General features: G+C 38.9%; 1 protein-coding gene across 8 annotated transcripts in view; it reads left to right on the top strand.

The window, feature by feature from the left end:
- The window catches only part of SH3GLB1 (SH3 domain containing GRB2 like, endophilin B1), a 40,311-nt gene extending 29,517 nt beyond the window's left edge, over window positions 1-10,794 (top strand). For all 8 annotated transcript variants that reach the window (XM_039255733.1, XM_039255735.1, XM_039255737.1 and 5 more), the window contains 2 exons: window positions 5,585-5,810; window positions 6,159-10,794. In XM_039255733.1, coding sequence (XP_039111664.1) covers window positions 5,585-5,810; window positions 6,159-6,266 — 334 coding nt within the window. In that variant the 3' untranslated portion in view covers window positions 6,267-10,794. The remainder of the gene's footprint in view (window positions 1-5,584; window positions 5,811-6,158) is intronic.
- Window positions 10,795-17,444: the final 6,650 nt, after the last annotated feature.

Here is a 17,444-nt window from a genome sequence, read left to right as displayed (position 1 = left end):
GGTTCGATCCCCGCGTCGGGCTCTGTGCTGACTGCCAGCTCAGAGCCTGGAGCCTTTTTCAGAGTCTGTGTCTCCCTCTCTCTCTGACTCTCCCTTGCTCACGCTGTCTCTCTCTCTCTCTCTCTCTCCTAGAAAGAAATTAAAAAAAAAAAAAATACTTAAAAAAAAAAAAAAAAAAAATAGACCAGGAGTAAAATTAGGCACATCCACAAAACCAATTTTAGGTCTTAAAAATGAATTTTAGCCTGATACCATTGGTTATTTCAATAGGGTTTATAGAATATTGACACTTGTATATATTTACAGTTTTGTTAGTGACGTAAAATACCCAAAAGCAGACCACTTTGTCCCTACCTCATTACAGCTATTTTAAGCCCAAGAAGCCCTAGTCCTTTCTTTTCATTGTGTCCTATACTCTGGGAGTAGAGCAGAGGGGTTGCTGTTGTTACCTTTCATACTTGAACTCTGCTTAAAGCCACACAAATGCTTGGAACTCTACCATTCAAACAAAATGCTAGTTATTGTACTTTAGGGTAAGCTCAGACATTACAGTGAAATGAATGGTGCTGTTCTAGGGAGGAAAGTCCGGTTGTCTCTCTGCCCTCAAAGACTTAGATTACTGGTAAGGACCAGTAATAAAGAGTGGGATGGGGAGCAAGGGGGGGGGGGAGGCAAGTTTGAGGTATTTAATAGGTATTTAATATTGCAGGTTATGCTTTTTAAGAGTGAATAGAACTGTATTTAAATGCAGAACCTGACAAATCATCCAATCCCATGCTAATTCAGAAGCTATTTCTGAGAGGTAGAACCAGGTTAAAATAGTGGTGGTGGTGGTGGTGGTAACAACTGAAAAACACTAGTCACTTAGGAAGGGCTCTAGTTGTCCCCAGGCACCCCTCTAGATACCTCATATGTAATGTTATAATCCTCACACCTGTGAGTTTAAGTACTATTATCTGCCTTTTACAGATGAGGAAACAGAAGTACCAGTCACAAAGCTAGTACATGTATTTTATTTTTAAATAATTAGAAGGTTTTAATACATCAAGCTACAGTGGCAGAAAGTCTATAGTTTTTAAAGTGTTCTCAGAAGTTAATATTGGTCTTTTCAGGGTTTTTGTTGTTGTTGTTTGGTTGGGAGGGGACAGGTTGTTTTTCTTTTTACCCTTAATTTCCCCAAACTGACATAGGTAGATGTCAGTGGTAAACAAAGGTTAATTATACTAATAAACTTGAAAATAAAATTCCATGGTTAGAGACTTTAAAAACACATGTGTTGTGTTTAAAAACACTTATGTGGGGAAAGAGAAATTATATTTTTTAATCTTCAGAAATATATATATTTAATCAATGCTGAGGAACTGAGTTCACTGAGGAACAGATGCTAGGAAATATGTTCCTAACTTTAGAGTAGAACCTGAATTAGAATTAGATCTTTTTGTCATTAGAACACTGTTACCCATCAGAGAAACATTTGCTTGTAATTTTTAAAAATGCAGTATTCCAGGCAGGCATGAAGAAACCGTGTAAACAAAACAGGCCAGATCCCTCTCTTTGTTGAGCCTGCATCTATTTGGGAGCAGAGGGAAGTAGAAAATCAATATGGATGTGAATTACATAGTATATTAGAAGGTGATAAATGCTACAAAGAAAAATAAGCAGAGAAGTGCCTTGGTTAGGAGTAGAGGTTTGCACTAGTTAGAGAAGACAGATTTGAAAAATGAGAGGAAGCAAAACATATAGCCATCTGAGAAAAAATGCTCCAGGAGAGGGTACAGCAAAAAAAAAAAAAAAAAAAAAACCCTGAAGGAGGAACATAGCTGTAATGTGCAAGCAACAGTAAGGAGGACTCGGCTGGAGATGAATCGAGGAAATGGGAAGCCGGGACACGTAGGGCTTTAACCTTTACTCAGAGATGAGAAGCCTTTGAGGGTTTTACCCTGAGGAGTGGCAGATTCAATTAGCCTCTAATAGGACTATCCTTGCTGCTCTGTTAAAGGTAAATGTTAGAGGGCCTGAGTGGAAGCTAACAGATCTGTTTAGAGCTGATTGTAAAATTTTAGCCAATCCATTCAGGAGGTATTGGTGGCTTGGATCATGGTGATTGTGATAGATGTGGTAAAAAAAATGATCAAATCCTGGATATATTTTAAAGGTAGAACCAGCAGAATTTGCTGACACACTTCATTTATATAGGGCTTAGAGGAGTCAAGAGTTACTGCAGGTGTTTGGCCTGTACAACTGAAAGAATGGAGCTGTAGTTAACTAAAATGGGGAATGTCACAGGAGGAGGAGGTTGGGGTGGTAGATCACCCCAGTTTTATACCAGAAGCCCAGTTTTAGACATAATGAAGTTTGAAATGTCTATTAAACATCTAAGTGGAGATGCCCAGTTTTAGGATATGCAGGCTACAGTTTGGGACCTAAATTAGAGATTTAAGTTAGAAAGTGGTCAGCATATCAAGGATATTTAAATCTGAGACTAGATGAAAGGTAGAGAAAAGAGGAGGGCTAAAGGCTAAACCCTGAAGTACTGCGACACAGAGAGCTAAGGAAGCAGTGGTAAGGGATGAACAGTGAGGTAAGATATAAACCAAGAGTGTGGCCTGGAAGAGTGAAGAAGGTACAGGTAAGCAGAGAGAAAGGATCCACTGTGATCACTAGATAGGCCAAGTGAAATGAAGAATGTCGATAGACCATTGGATTTAGAACATTGAAGTCATTGCTGACCTTGGTGAATAGTTTTGGTGAAACAATAGGGGCAAATCATGTCTACAGTCTAAGACGACAGAAGAGGAGGGACTGTGATGGGGAGTTTAGGTAAATCTTTGAGAGGAGCTCTAGTAGAAAGAGGAACAGAAAAATGCAGCAGTAGCCAGAGGAGAAAGTGGATCTAGCAGATTTTTTTGTTTTTTAAGATAGGAGAAATAAGAGCATGTTTGCGAGCTGATGAGAATGATACAGTACATGGAGAAATAAGATAACACGGGGGAAAAAAAGGGAAGAATTGGTAGTGTGATATCCTTGAGAGGAAAAAGAAGATGAGATTTTGTGCAGAGGTGGAGAAATTAGCCACAGAAGCATAGACAGCTCATCTGTAGTAAGAGAGGAGATGACCACAAAAGCATAGATGTTTCCTGATTGTTCTTTTTCCTCTCAGTTAAAAAGGAAACAACTCATCAACTGAGTATAAAGGTTAAGGGAGAAATTGCTAGAATTTTGAGGATGGATGAAGGTGTATGAAATATTCATTAAAGAATGGAAAGTGAATGGACTTAGAGAAATGTATAGTATTTGCTAAGCAGCATTGATTGTGGACCCACTTGAAGTTCCTACTCATAAACTGAGGGAAAGACTAGACAAAACGGTCATACTTTTCTCCTCTCAAGAATAAATACACGGATACTGAGTAGGTTAATAGATTTTACCAAATGAGTAATTTGAAGTGAGGCGTATAGGAGAAGGCTATGCAAGGGAGTGATGATAGTAATTACCATGGCCATGAGGGATGTATTAGGAGGACCGTAGATCCACTGTAGGCTTGTTGGAGAGTACTGGGGAAAAAAAGATGATGGTCAGACCCTGAGATGTTGGAAATTATTATTGCAAGGGTTATAGTTTTTAGAATTGATGAGATGTAGATGAGGCAGTAGAAATGGGTGGCTGAACTACAGGGTCAGGCACAGAAAGAGAAGATATCATGGATCTGACAAACCAAAGTGAAGAATTGTCTTCATATAGAAGAATTGTCCATATGGATATTATAATCACCAAGTAAGAGACAGTATCAGTGAGCCAGGAGCTAAAATCTTGTAGAAATGAAGAGAAGGGAATGAAATATCCATAGATGATGGCAACAAGAGATGATGGGTAGTAAATCGTCAGATAACCTGAAATTCTAAGATTGGGCAAGATTGGTTAGAAGAGTGTAAAAATGATAATGAGGACCATGCAGCTCCTACTCCATCCACTTGTAGGCTCCGTGAGTATGAAAGATAAATACAAGCATAAGAGGGTGAAGGAAGGTTTAGAGAAGAGGTTGTGAGACTAATGGAAATTTTGCTGGCTGGCTGTGATTTCCAGATGGCACAGTGGTCATAAAGAGAAGAAGGAAATTGTATTTTATTTATGGATGAGTTTCACCCACCTTACCAGATAAGATCTTTTATATTTATTAAGATTTAAATATGAATTTTCATGAGGAATTTTCAACCTTAGAAATGGCTGGATGAGAATGAATATAGGCCAACCATTTTATGCTCTTTTCCATTTAGTATTGGAGAAACAGTAGCTTTGCAGTAAATTGAAAATTTTAATTACCTTTAAAATATTTACAATATCTGGGGTGCCTGGGTGGCTCAGTCGGCTAAACATCCGACTTTGACTCAGGTCATAATCTCACGGTTCGTGGGTTCAAGCCCCACATGGGGCTCTCTGCTGACAGCTAGCTCAGAGCCTAGAGACTGTTTCAGATTCTGTGTCTCCCTCTCTCTGACCCTCTCCTGTTCCCTCCCTCTCTCTCTCTCTCTCAGAAATAAATAAAACATTTAAAAAATGTTTATAATATTTGTCAAAGAGATTTCACTAATTTCTAATAAAACTTTTATTTTTTGCCCCCTACTTCCCCTACAAAAAATACAAGACAGAATGAACTTATGAAATTTGCCCTATTCTCCCATTGAGTCTTCATTATAGTTATTACTCATAGTATTTGAATGCCCATGTCCTCACCTGTGTATATGTCCATAAAGGAATGGTGTTGTTTCCTCCTTGTGTCTTTAGCTTGGGATGATGCTGGACATGTAGATACTCCATAAATATTTGTCATTTGACTGAATAGAAAAGTGTGATTGGATCAGTTTTGTAAAAAGAGCTTGGTTATTCAAATATTTCTCAAAGGATTAACTTGAGAAGACTTCACTCTTGTGATAGTATCTAGTATAGATAGAAGTAGTAGTTCATTGATACTTTTATTTAACAATTCATAAAGGCAAGAAAAGATTAGTAAAACATAGTAGTAGAAGTTTTCTGGAAGTGTTTTTAAGAATAAATTCACTTTTTTCTGGAAATAGCAAGCATGTTTGGGGTTTTTTTGTTTTTTTTAAGCTTCAAATTTATAATTGTAAAGACAGCTTTGAAGAAAAAACTTTCAAGTACTTGTATTTGAAAACCACCTGCATGGGGCTCCTGCGTGGCTCAGTTTGTTAAGTGTGCCACTTTGGCTCAGGTCATGATCTCACGGTTCGTGAGTTCAAGCCCCACATCAGGCTCTATGCTGACAGCTCAGAGCCTGGAGCCTACTTCGGATTCTGTGTCTTCCTCTCTCTCTGCCCCTCCCCTGCTTGTGCTCTGTCTGTCTTTGTCTCTCTCTTTCTCTCTAAAATAAATAAACATTAAAAATATTTTTTCTTCTGCATTTTCTCTAGTATAATTGGCTAAGAGGCATACTTTGCTATTAAAATATTACATCTGTAAATCTTAAGCCAAAATGGAAGTTGGTAGAAAGTAAACACTGCCACCAAGTGGTGGTATTCAGAAGCTTTAGTCACTTGGAAATTGATAATTGGCCATTTTTCCCCAACAGTTTTCCATCCAATTATTGTAACAACAATCAGACTTCTGTGGCACCTGTACCATCTGCTTCATCGAATGTGATTGGTTCTTCTGCCTTGACTTCAACAAGTGGTCTGGTAATCACCTCCCCTTCCAACCTCATTGACCTTAAGGAGTGCGGTGGCAGCAGGAAGGCCAGGGTTCTGTATGACTATGATGCTGCAAACAGTAGTGAATTATCACTTCTGGCGGATGAGGTGAGTAATATACGGTATAAGAAAACTGTATCATAGATCGACATATCTTCTCGTAGCATAATAAAATGCAAATTCCTTATTACTTTGGAAATAGTGTATCGTGAATGCTTTTGTAGATTTAAGATGGTTGTATCAACATTTTATAGAAATTTTAACAAAATAGAATAGCAGATTTAAAGCTTTTAACTGCTAAATAACTAGAAGATTTCTAAAACTGCCTCTAATAAAATCCTTTATCTTTCAGCAAAATTAATACTGCTTAAATAACTTTGGTAATGAGTAGCTTAAACAAGTTACAAATGTTTATTTCCTAACATAGTTAATAACTGGAAATATTTTATTTTGTAGGTGATCACTGTGTTCAGTGTCGTTGGAATGGATTCAGACTGGCTAATGGGGGAAAGGGGAAATCAGAAGGGCAGGGTGCCAATTACCTACTTAGAACTGCTCAATTAAATAGGTGGACTATGGAAAAATTACCCATCATGACACCAGTATTTATATACAATTAACTCTAAACAAAGCAGGTTTAAGTATCTTCCATGTTAATGTTCTTAGGAGACTGAAAAGAAATACCAGCCATCAGAAACCAGCCTTTCTGCCAGTAAAATTGCATGGTAAATATTTCATTACAGAATTTATGTTAGTGCTTTCATTGCCAAGAATGTTTTCTTACAAAATTCTCTTTCTACTGAGGTTTCACTAACAAGCAGCTTCTACTTTTGAGCTCCAACTTAAAGCAGAAGAACTGTTTTCTACTGAATTTTTTCATTAATGGCAAGCTTTTTCTTTTATGTAAAATAAATTTATTGTGAATTGATACCAGTGACTCATTTATTAGGTATAATTTAATAGCCAAAGAATAAAATTAAAGTTTGTTTTAAACTGTTGGTTTAAAAAGTGCTCTAGGATATAAGCCTCTTTTGTGAAAAATATATTTCTGAATGTTTCCATAAATATTATACCATGTTTACCTTGTTTTCCAACAGAAATTGAGTGATTTCAATATTGTATCTCAGTGGTTTATTTTGGAGGTGGGAGGGGGGTATTAAACACTACTGAATGATTTCTTTTAAATTTAAGAACAAGTAGCCCTTGAAAGGGAATACCATGTTTCTCTGGTATATTTTTAGTTAAAGTTCTAAAACATCTGGAACAAGTTCAGTTTGCTAAACAACGTGTTTAAGATTGTTTAATTGGCACAATTTAATGCATTATCAGAATTAGATCTGTTAAGAACATACTTCAGTAGAGAGAATTTGTTCTTATGGAACAAATCCTTATTAAAATATGGATTAATGCAACTACACTCATAGAGGAAAATGCACACAAACAATACATTTTTGTTACTGTTTACTAATAAAAATTTTAATATTTATTAATGAACGTAGGTTATCTTGATCAAGATCTCCAGTTGTGAAACACACTTGCAGTCAGAAAATTGCTATTTGGACCATTGTTATGATTCAGCACATCGTTTCCATGTTAGGACTTCTATATTCATTCTCATTTGTTCATTCATCAAACATGCGTTGAGGGCCAGGCACTATGCTGATCAGCTGGGGATACTACCCTGCAGAAGGTGCACGGTCCTTCCCCCTGCAGACCTTAACTAAATAAATTGGCAGTTGCCATATAACAGAATCCATGTCATGAGAGAAGGATCACAGGGTGCTATGTCTGAGAGCTTTGGGAGTCTCCAGGTTCAGATTTGGGGAGTAGGAGATGGTATGGAGAGGAAGTGTTCCAGGCAGAGGGAAAAAGATGTGCCGGGCCTCGAGCCGAGAGAATGTGGCATGTTTTGACAGTTGAAAGTAGTAGTTCAGTGTGGCCTACTCGTGAAGTGCAAAGATGTAGTTCGTTTCTTCAGGGAATGTTAATGTATTGAAACATTTTTTGGTACTTTAAAAAATGAACACATAACAAGAAGTATTTTTAAATGTATTTAAGAGCTCTTAATCAGAGCTTTATCAACATGTTGATAATAATTTAGTCCACAGTCTAGAGTTTAACAGTTGTTACCCTTTTATTTCGGTGCTGAGACACATTCTCTGCAATTTTATAATTGTACAAAGACACTTTGATTCACACCGTGAATCACCAGACACTTAACCCTAAGAGCTGTTCAAGCTGGTTAGTTAGCTATAGCACCAGCCAAGTGAGTGAGCTTTTTCTTTCCCCTCAAAGGAAGTCCTGTAGCCAGCCGAGAGTGCCGTCTTTTATGTTACATCAGTCCAGGTTAGGATTTAGGAGATCATAAAAAAATCCAGGTCAACTGAAACAGCAACTGTAAGTTAGGTTTAAGGGAAGTAGAGTAGTAAAGGAGAAAAAGTACCCGTACTGGAGTGAAACTGCCCTGGGTTCAAATCCAGTCTTCCTCATATCCTGTGCTCTTTGAGCTTCACTATTATAGAAACTGTTGCTTCCTTGTTAGTAAAATAGGGATAATAATTATGCCACTTTAAGGTTCTTGTGAGGATTATGTAGCAAAGTTAAATTGTGTGGTAAGTCATTTTTAGAGAAAAGTTTGACACATAATAGAAACATTCTGTAAATACCAGGTTCCCTTTGTTAGCCACCCTGGCTTCCTGACCAATCCAGACTGTAGGCCTTGTTTATGACTGTGTACCAGGATACCTTTTATATCCATGCTCTGTTCTACTTTACCCACCCACACCCACACTTTTAAGTCAGACCTAGGTCTAGGTTTAACTTCACCACAGCATAAGTTTTATCAGAACCTTTTGTTTTCCGTCAAATGAATGTTGCTTATAGTAACCCAGTAATGTGTAGCAGCCTTCACTGATGTTAGGGTCCAAAGGCTTCTAGTGCCTTTGTCTACCACAAATCCACCGTAATATATGGGCCTGTTCTTACGTTCATTGCTTTTTATTTTAAAGGGGTTTTGTTTGGTGGTTTGGGAGTTTTTTTGGTTTTGTGTTTTCTGGGGTTTTTTTATTTTGGCTTTGACTTATGAAGTCATAGTTTAATTTTTACTCAGGTAAAAGCCCATAAGGTTCTTAGGCATGGAAGAAAAGCTTGGGAAGCCTAATAATTCACGGTGCAATTTTAAATTATTTAAGCTCTGTGGCCCGGAGCTTAAAGGTATAGTAACATGTGAAGGACGCACATATGAATAAAATAATAAACTTGGAAATAATTGTAGGTTCTTTTACAGACTGAAAAAAATTACTGAAGTATCTCTACATCTGTCCTCAAAGTAATCTAACCTAAAAGATCATGGTGTTAAATCTTTTTTTATGGTGCTAAATCAGAAAAATTGATATTGTAGGACAGTAGGTCCCAGAAATGGGAATGTGCCTCATTCTGAGTAACAGAAGAAATAAGAAACTTGAGGCTAGAGTCACCAGGGGGTTCAAGTCCATCCACACAGTCTGTTGTTACCCACCAGGACAAAGGAACAGACTGTGAATGGAGGAGCTGGTATGGAGTGCATTTCTGAGATACTGTGGGAGGGGGGACAAGAGCAGGACAAGAAGCAACAGCATCATTTACCCAGAGAGCCTCAGCTCACCTCCATGCTTTGTTGACAGGATTCCTCAAAAATCTCTTCCCTACCTCCCAAATGCTTAAAATTGTGAAATACGTGTTGCCTAGTATGTAGCACTTGCAGCCTGAGCAAGGAGCCATAAGCACTAGCTTTGCCTCAACCGCTCCCCCAGATGATTAAATGCCTCTTACCCTGTGCCCTTTCTCCCACATTATCCTAATCAGAAAATCTACTCAGGGCAGCGGTTCTCAGTGTGAGACCCTGCGCCATCACCTACGGACTTGTTTCAAATGCTAATTTGTATTTCCAAGTACTTTATATCTGTATCTTAATTTTTTGTCTTGAGGGGGCTATAGAACTAGTCTTAGTTCTTTCATGTAACATTTAAAAAAACAGTTTAAGACAAAAATTGTCTTCCGATCTTTATGCTAGCACTACCATAATTTTAATTATATATACTTTTATAATTTGTTTATATCTGTCCATCTATAATATAGGCTCCCTGAGATAGAGGCTATAATTCTTTTGATCACAAATTCCCAACTCTTAATACAAGACCTAGCACGTTTTATGTACTCAATAAATACTCGTGAAATGAAAGGGTGGGGGAGAGGCAATTCGTAAGCCTTATCCGAGATCTACTGAATTAAACTCAGGGGGTAAGGCCCAGCAATCTGTTTTTATAAGTTTGAGAACCACCTCAGTAGAACAAAAAACTTGCCTTTCACCTTCAGGTACTATTTGACATCACTTGAGAAATTGTCCCAGTCTTCTATACTGTCACCCAGCACTGCTCTTCCAAGGATGGAGGCACCTTGCTGGGCTCTGTTACCAGTGGGTGTGAGGGTACAAAGGTATGCTTAGTGTACGCAAGGGAAATCTTGCTTGGAATGCCATTACTGGGTTGCTGTGGAAGGTTTCTTAGGAATGGATCCCTTAGTTTGAAGAAGCACTACAACCACCCACATTTCCACTTAACACAGTGACAATTTGACATCAGAGCACCCTGACAACCCATTAAAGCAGTTTGAGACTAATGTTTACATCCCTGTGCCTCAGGTTGCTAAGCTCTGCTCTCATTCTTTCTTCACAGGAGACTTTTTAAGAATTGTTAATGCTTTTTTAATAATACAAGTCATAGGCGTGTTGATGAAAAGGAAAAAAATGAAAATTTAGTTTGAAAGATAAAAATCACCTATCCTCCCACCATCTGGGAGAACTGTGACTTAGGTATATAGCCTTCCAGACTCTTCTGTGCATTTAGACATTTTTTAAAAAGTTGAACCAAGTTGTACATATTGTTTTGTAACTTTTTTTCACTTGACAATACCATAACTATCCTGCTGTGTCGAATCTATTTCTACATCTTTTCTAATGGCTACACAGTATGCCATCATATGTGCCACATTTTATTAAACTATTGTTGACTTTTAGGTTGTTTCCAATTTTTCACTAATAAACTGCTTTAAAGAACATTGTGTTGCTAGATCTTTTATGTGCTCTTAATATTTCCTTAAGATGAATACTTGAAATTGCTAGTGGAGAGAAAATGCCAGTTTTTAAAAGGTTTTGTTACTGCCACTTTGGCCCCTAGAAAACTCACCAATTTATAGTTTTGCCGGTAGTATATAAAAGAACACTTTCTGTTTGGAGGGCTTCCAACTAAACATTCTTAAGTCCTTTGGTTTAAAACTGAGGTGTCAGAGGAAGATAAAATGACCCTACAAAGTTAAGACAGGATCAGTCTTAACTTATTCCAATGTGACATCATTTACTGTTCTACTTTCTATTATGTGTTTTGGGATCCTTTGGGAATGTTTGTAGTACTAGCTTGCTCCTTGCTTTAATTCAGTCTCCTGGAAGCACAATCACCTTTCTGACTTTGCTGAAATGGTAGGAGAACAATCTTGAGTGGAACATTGTGGTACTTTTTTTTTTTTAATGTCTACTTGAGAGAGAGAAAGAGACAGAGGGGGGAGATGCAGAGAGAATTCGAAGGAGGCTCTGACAGTGCAGAGCCCGACACGGGGCTCGATTCCATAAACCAGGAGACCATGACCTGAGCCAAAAATCAAGAGTCAGACCCTTAACCGACTGATCCATGCAGGCGCCCCTCTTGTGGTAATTCTAGTTCAGGCTTGTAGTTAAGTTTTAGAAAGCTTAGCTGTAAAAAGAGAAGTAAAAACTGAAAAGTAACTAGAACACTGGCTCTCCCACTTGGTTTCCTAGCTCTGTGTCAGTCAACATCTTTGAGCCTGTTTGCTCAACTCCAGAATGAGAGTAATATAGACCTTTCTTGTAGGGTTGAAATGATTACATGTTACAGACAAAGTGCCTGGCACCCAGTAGATAATAATTTATTAGGATTTCCAGCTGAGTGTGTTACAGTAGTTGCTGTTATCAACCTCAGTGGAGGGAATATCACTGCCGTTGCCAAGTAAAATCTTCCTGGAAGCTGTCATAACAAAAGATATTGCCTGGTATATCCTGCTATACCTACAAAATCTTCTTTAAAAAACTGCCTAATTTTTGCACACTTAGGAATTCGAGTACCTAACCAGAATAAAACTCTCAGTCAAGGTGTAACAGAAGATTTCAACTACTATGCTTTTATGGCCGGGTAACAAAGTGGTGATCATATTATTCTAAAATGGTGAGCTGGACATGCCAACCATGCCAAACTTCCCCTTCTAACTGAGACTGCCCCACGCTAGTCTGTGAGAACTTGGCACAGAGGGCTCACCTCAATATAAAGGTAATGGTAATTAGCTACATCCCAATAGCACCTCCAGAGCTAGATGACAGGGAGTTGATCCATCCATCATGGAAGAAATTTGGAGAGGTATCTGAATTCTGAAAGTTGCTCGGCAGTGTTTCCAAAAGATAGATGTCTCAGGGTTAACAGCTACAGTAATCATAGCAAACAAAACCCCGGAAACCAACTCATCACATTTGGATGAACCCCAGTAAGTTTAAATTAGCCTCTAGTTTGTTGATTATAACTGGGAACTACTCAGCCAATAAAAAGTGAGTCATAAGAAAACTAAAGAGGGATGTAAGTGAGAAAGCCTATAGAGGAGGCTTCAGATTTGTGAGAACAAAGCAGAGATTAAATGATTATAAGGTAAAAGAAAATGGGCTATTATTACAGCAAATACTTGGAAGCCTGATGCACTGGGGTTCAGTGCACATGTTTCTGCCCAATCTCACGTTCTAGTCACAGTGTCTGAAACTGGAGTGGGTTTAGGTAATCCCCAGCAACCGCACATTCTGATGGCTGCTTCCTTTCTGTGTAGTTTCCTCTGTTCAGCCTGCCTGAAGACCCTCATTTGTTAAGAGCAAGTGCAAAGGCTCCCTCCTCTACGAAGATATTCTGGGCTCCCTTAGGCAGGATTAAGTATCCATATATATACATGTAACTCACCTATAGCATTTATTGCCTTGAATTGCAATTGCTTGCTAACATAGCTGAGCTCAAGGACAGGGACCCTGTGTCCCCTAATTCTTAGCTCACCTAAACCTAACTTTCAGCAGCCCCTCTCCCCCCATAGCTGCTTCCAGCATTCTAATTTCTATTAAAGATCTATTAATGATTCAGACTTGGTGGTATTAAATGTATGTCTGCCCTAAGAAACGTTGCTCCTTCTGCACATCAATATCATAGAAAATGATGTCCACCTTTCTTTGAGAATAAACTCCAGAATCTATCATGATTACTTCCTGTTGATTCTAATCCACTTTAAACAATTGCCATCACTAACTTGTATTTTGCAAAACTGTAATTTATTAGGGAATGGAGGTTTTTTGCTGGTTAAAGCTAACTTCAAGTTAAATTTAGGATTAGTCATCTCAGTTAAGTGAAGACTGGGCTATTTAGGTCATTAGCTTTTCCATGTAAATAGCCTCTGTAAAATGGATTAACTTTCCTTCCTGTCTCCTCTCCTTTACCTCTTTTTTCATCCTACTTTTTTTTCCTATTTCTGTGCATACTCCCTTTCCCTTCTTTCAGAAAGACTAGATGGTTAGGAGAATGTAAACCACATAACAGGAAAAAAGTAAATAAATGTACAAAAGAAAAATGGTCAAATAGGAAAAAAATGTATGATTGATTTTGTTCAATTGCTATTCCTGAGCGGCAAATCTGACTCAGATTTTAGCAGCCAAAAAAAAGAAGGAAGTGGGATGGAACTTCATATCAACGATTCACCTATAGAAACATGCTGGTGCTCCAAAGGCCACTCACAGGGGTGGCACCAAAGACAATATCAAGCAGCAAAGCAGAGGTAAATAAAGAGACCAAAGCTCTTGCCCTGATTCAGGGATTAAATGTTACCTAACTGCTATATTGTAGGTTTCCTCAGCCTGGGAGTATAAATGAGCATGCAGTTGGAAATGCCAACTGGCACGACCACTCTGGAAAACAGTATGGAGGTTCCTCAAAAAATTAAAAATAGACCTACCTATGACCCAACGATTGCACTACTAAGTGTTTATCCAAGGGATACAGGTGTGCTGTTTCGAAAGGACACATGCACCCCAATGTTTACAGCAGCACTATCGACAATAGCCAAAATATGGAAAGAGCCCAAATGTCCATCGATGGATGAACAGATAAAGAAGATGTGGTATATATATACAATGGAGTATTACTCGGAAATCAAAAAGAATGAAATCTTCCCATTTGCAACTACATGGTTGGAACTAGAGAGTATTATGCTAAGTGAAATTAGTCAGTCAGGGAAAGACAAGTATCATATGACTTCACTCACAAGAGGACGTTAAGATACAAAACAGATGAAGAAATTGGAAGGGAAGAAAAAATAATATAAAAACAGGGAGGGGGATAAAACATAAGAGACTCTTAACTATGGAGAACAAACAGAGGGTTACTGGAGGGGTGGTGGGAGGGGGGATGAGCTAAATGGGTGAGGGGCACTAAGGAATCTACTCCTGAAATCATTGTTGCACTACATGCTAACTAACTTAGATGTAATTTAAAAAAAAAAATTAAATTTTTAAAAAGTTAAAATAAATAAATAAGTAAATGAGCACACAATGATTCATTTAACACCCTGAAATACAATGACTCTCAGCCTTCACCTGTCAAGGACTCCCCTTCCCTACATATTTCTAACAATCTCCAGGGACACTTAATGACCACAGATCAATCTTCTCCTTTCTACCTGCTGGTGCAGAAAAGATTCAGGGACACCCTCCTGCCTCATTCTAGGACAGCTGTGGCCCTCCACCCCATCTTCCACACCCCACATTCCAGTTGCCTCAATAACTGGCTGCACTCAATGATGCAGGGGTTACATTGGTAAAACTGGAAGGTCACCATTGGTCTCTAATGTAACATTCTACAGAACTGAGCAGGGAATGCTGTTTTGATTAATATAATTTAATTGTAAGCAATAAAGTTGCTCATCATGACTCAAAGTCTTATAGCTGTTACATGACAGAGCTTTTCCCCTCCCCTGTACAACTCATGGGGGTGCACTGCCTTGACAATACATGTCTTACCCAGTCACCTGTGCTTCTTGTTAACCTTAATCTACCCCCTTTTTCAGTGCTAACTACAGCGCCCCATGCCAGGTTCACTGCTTCCTTAGACAGAGGTGGAAATCAGAGCACTATGCACCATAAGCCATTTCTTCCTCCTTACTATGCTCACCTGAGGCCTCTTAAAGCACAGCTCCCTAAGTTGAAAAGAGTTCTTTCAGTTTATACACATGTAGCCAATTCTTTTGGGGACAAGCCCCAACGAGGATGGCTGGTGAAGACAAATCCCACTATCGTACACTTTGCAGTGTCCACCTGGAGCCAAGACTAGCCTCATCCCATAGCCGTTGGGGGAGGAAGGCTGCTCACCAGCCTTCAGGCATCCCTTCTTTTGTGCTTCCCTTTAGAATGCTTCACAGCTATTGGATTTTTTTACAGATTGAAGGTCTGCAGCAACCCTGCATCGAACAAGTCTATCCGTGCCATTTTACCAACAACATCTGCTCTCATCTTGTCTCTGTCATAGTTTGGTAGTCATGCAATATCTCCAGACTTTTTCATTATTATTACATTTGTTATGGTAATCTGTAATCAGTGATTTTTTTTTTTTTTTTACTTTTTAAAAAAGTGTGTGATTTGGGTATAGTTGACACACAATGCTGTATTGGTTCCAGGGGTCCACATAGTGATTCGTCAAGTTTGTAAGTTACGCTAGTTGCACCACAAGTGTCACTGCCTCCTGTCACTATTACAGAATTATTACAATATTTCTGATTATATTCTCTAGGCTGTGTCCTTTATTCTTGTGACTTATTCACTCCATAACTGGAAGCCTGTGTCTCCCACTCCCTTTCACCCATTTTGCTTGTCCCACCACCACCCTCCCCTCTGGCAACTATCAGTTTGTGAGCAGTGATCTCTGATGTTACTATTGTAATTGGTTTGGGGCACCACGAATTGCACTCATATAAGATGGGGAAATTAATTAGTAAATGTTGCATTTGTTCTGACTTCTCTACCAATGAGCCACTCCTGTCTTTCTCCCTCTCCTCAGGCTCCCCTATTCGCTGAGACACACAATATTAAAATTAGGCCAGTTAATAACCCTAAATCAACCTCTAAGTGTTCAAGTAAAAGGCAGAGTCACACATCTCCCACTTTGAATTGAAAGCTAGAAATGATTAAGCATAGTGAGGAAGGTATGTTGAAAACCAGCGAAGGCTTAAAGCTAGGCCTTTTGTGCCACTTAGCCAAGTTGTGAATGTAAAGGAAAAGTTATTGAAAGTAATCAGAAGTGCTCCTCCAGAGAATACATGTTGAAAAAAATAAGAGGCTATTGCTGGTAGGGAGAAAGTTTGATGGTCTGGATGAAAGATCAAACCAGCCACAACATTCTGTTAAGCCAAAGCGTGATCGATCCAGAGCAAGGCCCTAACGCTCTTCCTTTCTGTGAAGGTGGGAAGAGGTGAAGATGCTGCAGAAAAGTTGGACGCTAGCAGAGGTTGGTTTATGAGGCTTAAGGAAAGAAGCTGTCTCTTGAACAGAAAGTGCAAGGTGAAGCAAGAAGTGCTAATGTAGAAGCTGCAGTAAGTTATCCCAAAGATCCAGCTAAGAGAATTCATGGAGGTGGCTGCACCACACAACAGATTTTTAACGTAGTCAAAACAGCCTTCTATTGGAACAAGATGCCACCCAGGACTTTCATCACTAGAGAGGAGAGGTCAATTCCCAGCTTTAAAGTTTAAAGGAATGGCTGATGCTGCTGTTAGGAGCTAATGCAGCCAATGACTTTAAGCTGAAGCCAAGGCTCATGAACCATTCTGAAAATCCTAAGGCCCTTATGAAATATGCTAAATCTATTCTCCCTGTGCTCTAGAAATGGAACAGCACCCTGGGTGAGGGCGCATCTGTTTACAACATAGTTTCCTGAATATTTTAAGCCCATTGTTGAGATCTGCTGCTCAGAAAGATTCCTTTCAAAATCTCTCTGCTCATTAACAATATACCTGGTCACCTATGAGCTGGAGAAGTACAACAAGATTAATGTTGTTTTTTGGGTTTTAAAACATTTTTTTAACATTTTATATTTTGGGAGAGAAAGATAGACAGACAGGCAGAGCTTGAGCAGGGGAGGGGCAGAGAGAGTAGGAGACACAGAATCCAAAGCAGGCTCCAGGCTCTAAGCTGTCAGCACAGAGCCCGTCGCAGGACTCGAATTCACGATCCATGAGATCATGACCTGAGCCAAAGTCAGATGCTCAACCAGCTGAGCCAATCAGACACCCCAAAATTAATGTTTTTATGCCTGCTAACACAACATCTGTTCGGCAGCCCGTGGATGAAGGAGTCATTTTAATTTTCAAGTCTCATCACTTAGGAAATATATTTCATAAGGCTATCACTGTAATAGATAGTGATTCCTCTGTTGTATCTGGGCAACATAAATGGAAAACATTCTGGACAGGATTCACCATTCTAGATGTCATTAATATCATTGGTGATTCATGGGGAAAGTTCACTGTATCAATACAAAGAGAAGTTTGGAAGAAGCTGATTCCAGCCCTCACGGACGACTTGGAGGGGCTCCGGACTTCAGTGGAGGAAGTAGCAGCAGGTGTGGT

The sequence above is a fragment of the Hyaena hyaena genome, unplaced genomic scaffold (genome assembly GCF_003009895.1).
Source record: "Hyaena hyaena isolate Hyena2069 unplaced genomic scaffold, ASM300989v1 scaffold_544, whole genome shotgun sequence".
In the NCBI taxonomy this organism is placed as follows: Eukaryota; Metazoa; Chordata; class Mammalia; order Carnivora; family Hyaenidae; genus Hyaena; species Hyaena hyaena.
This window is presented reverse-complemented; position numbering and strand designations above follow the sequence as displayed.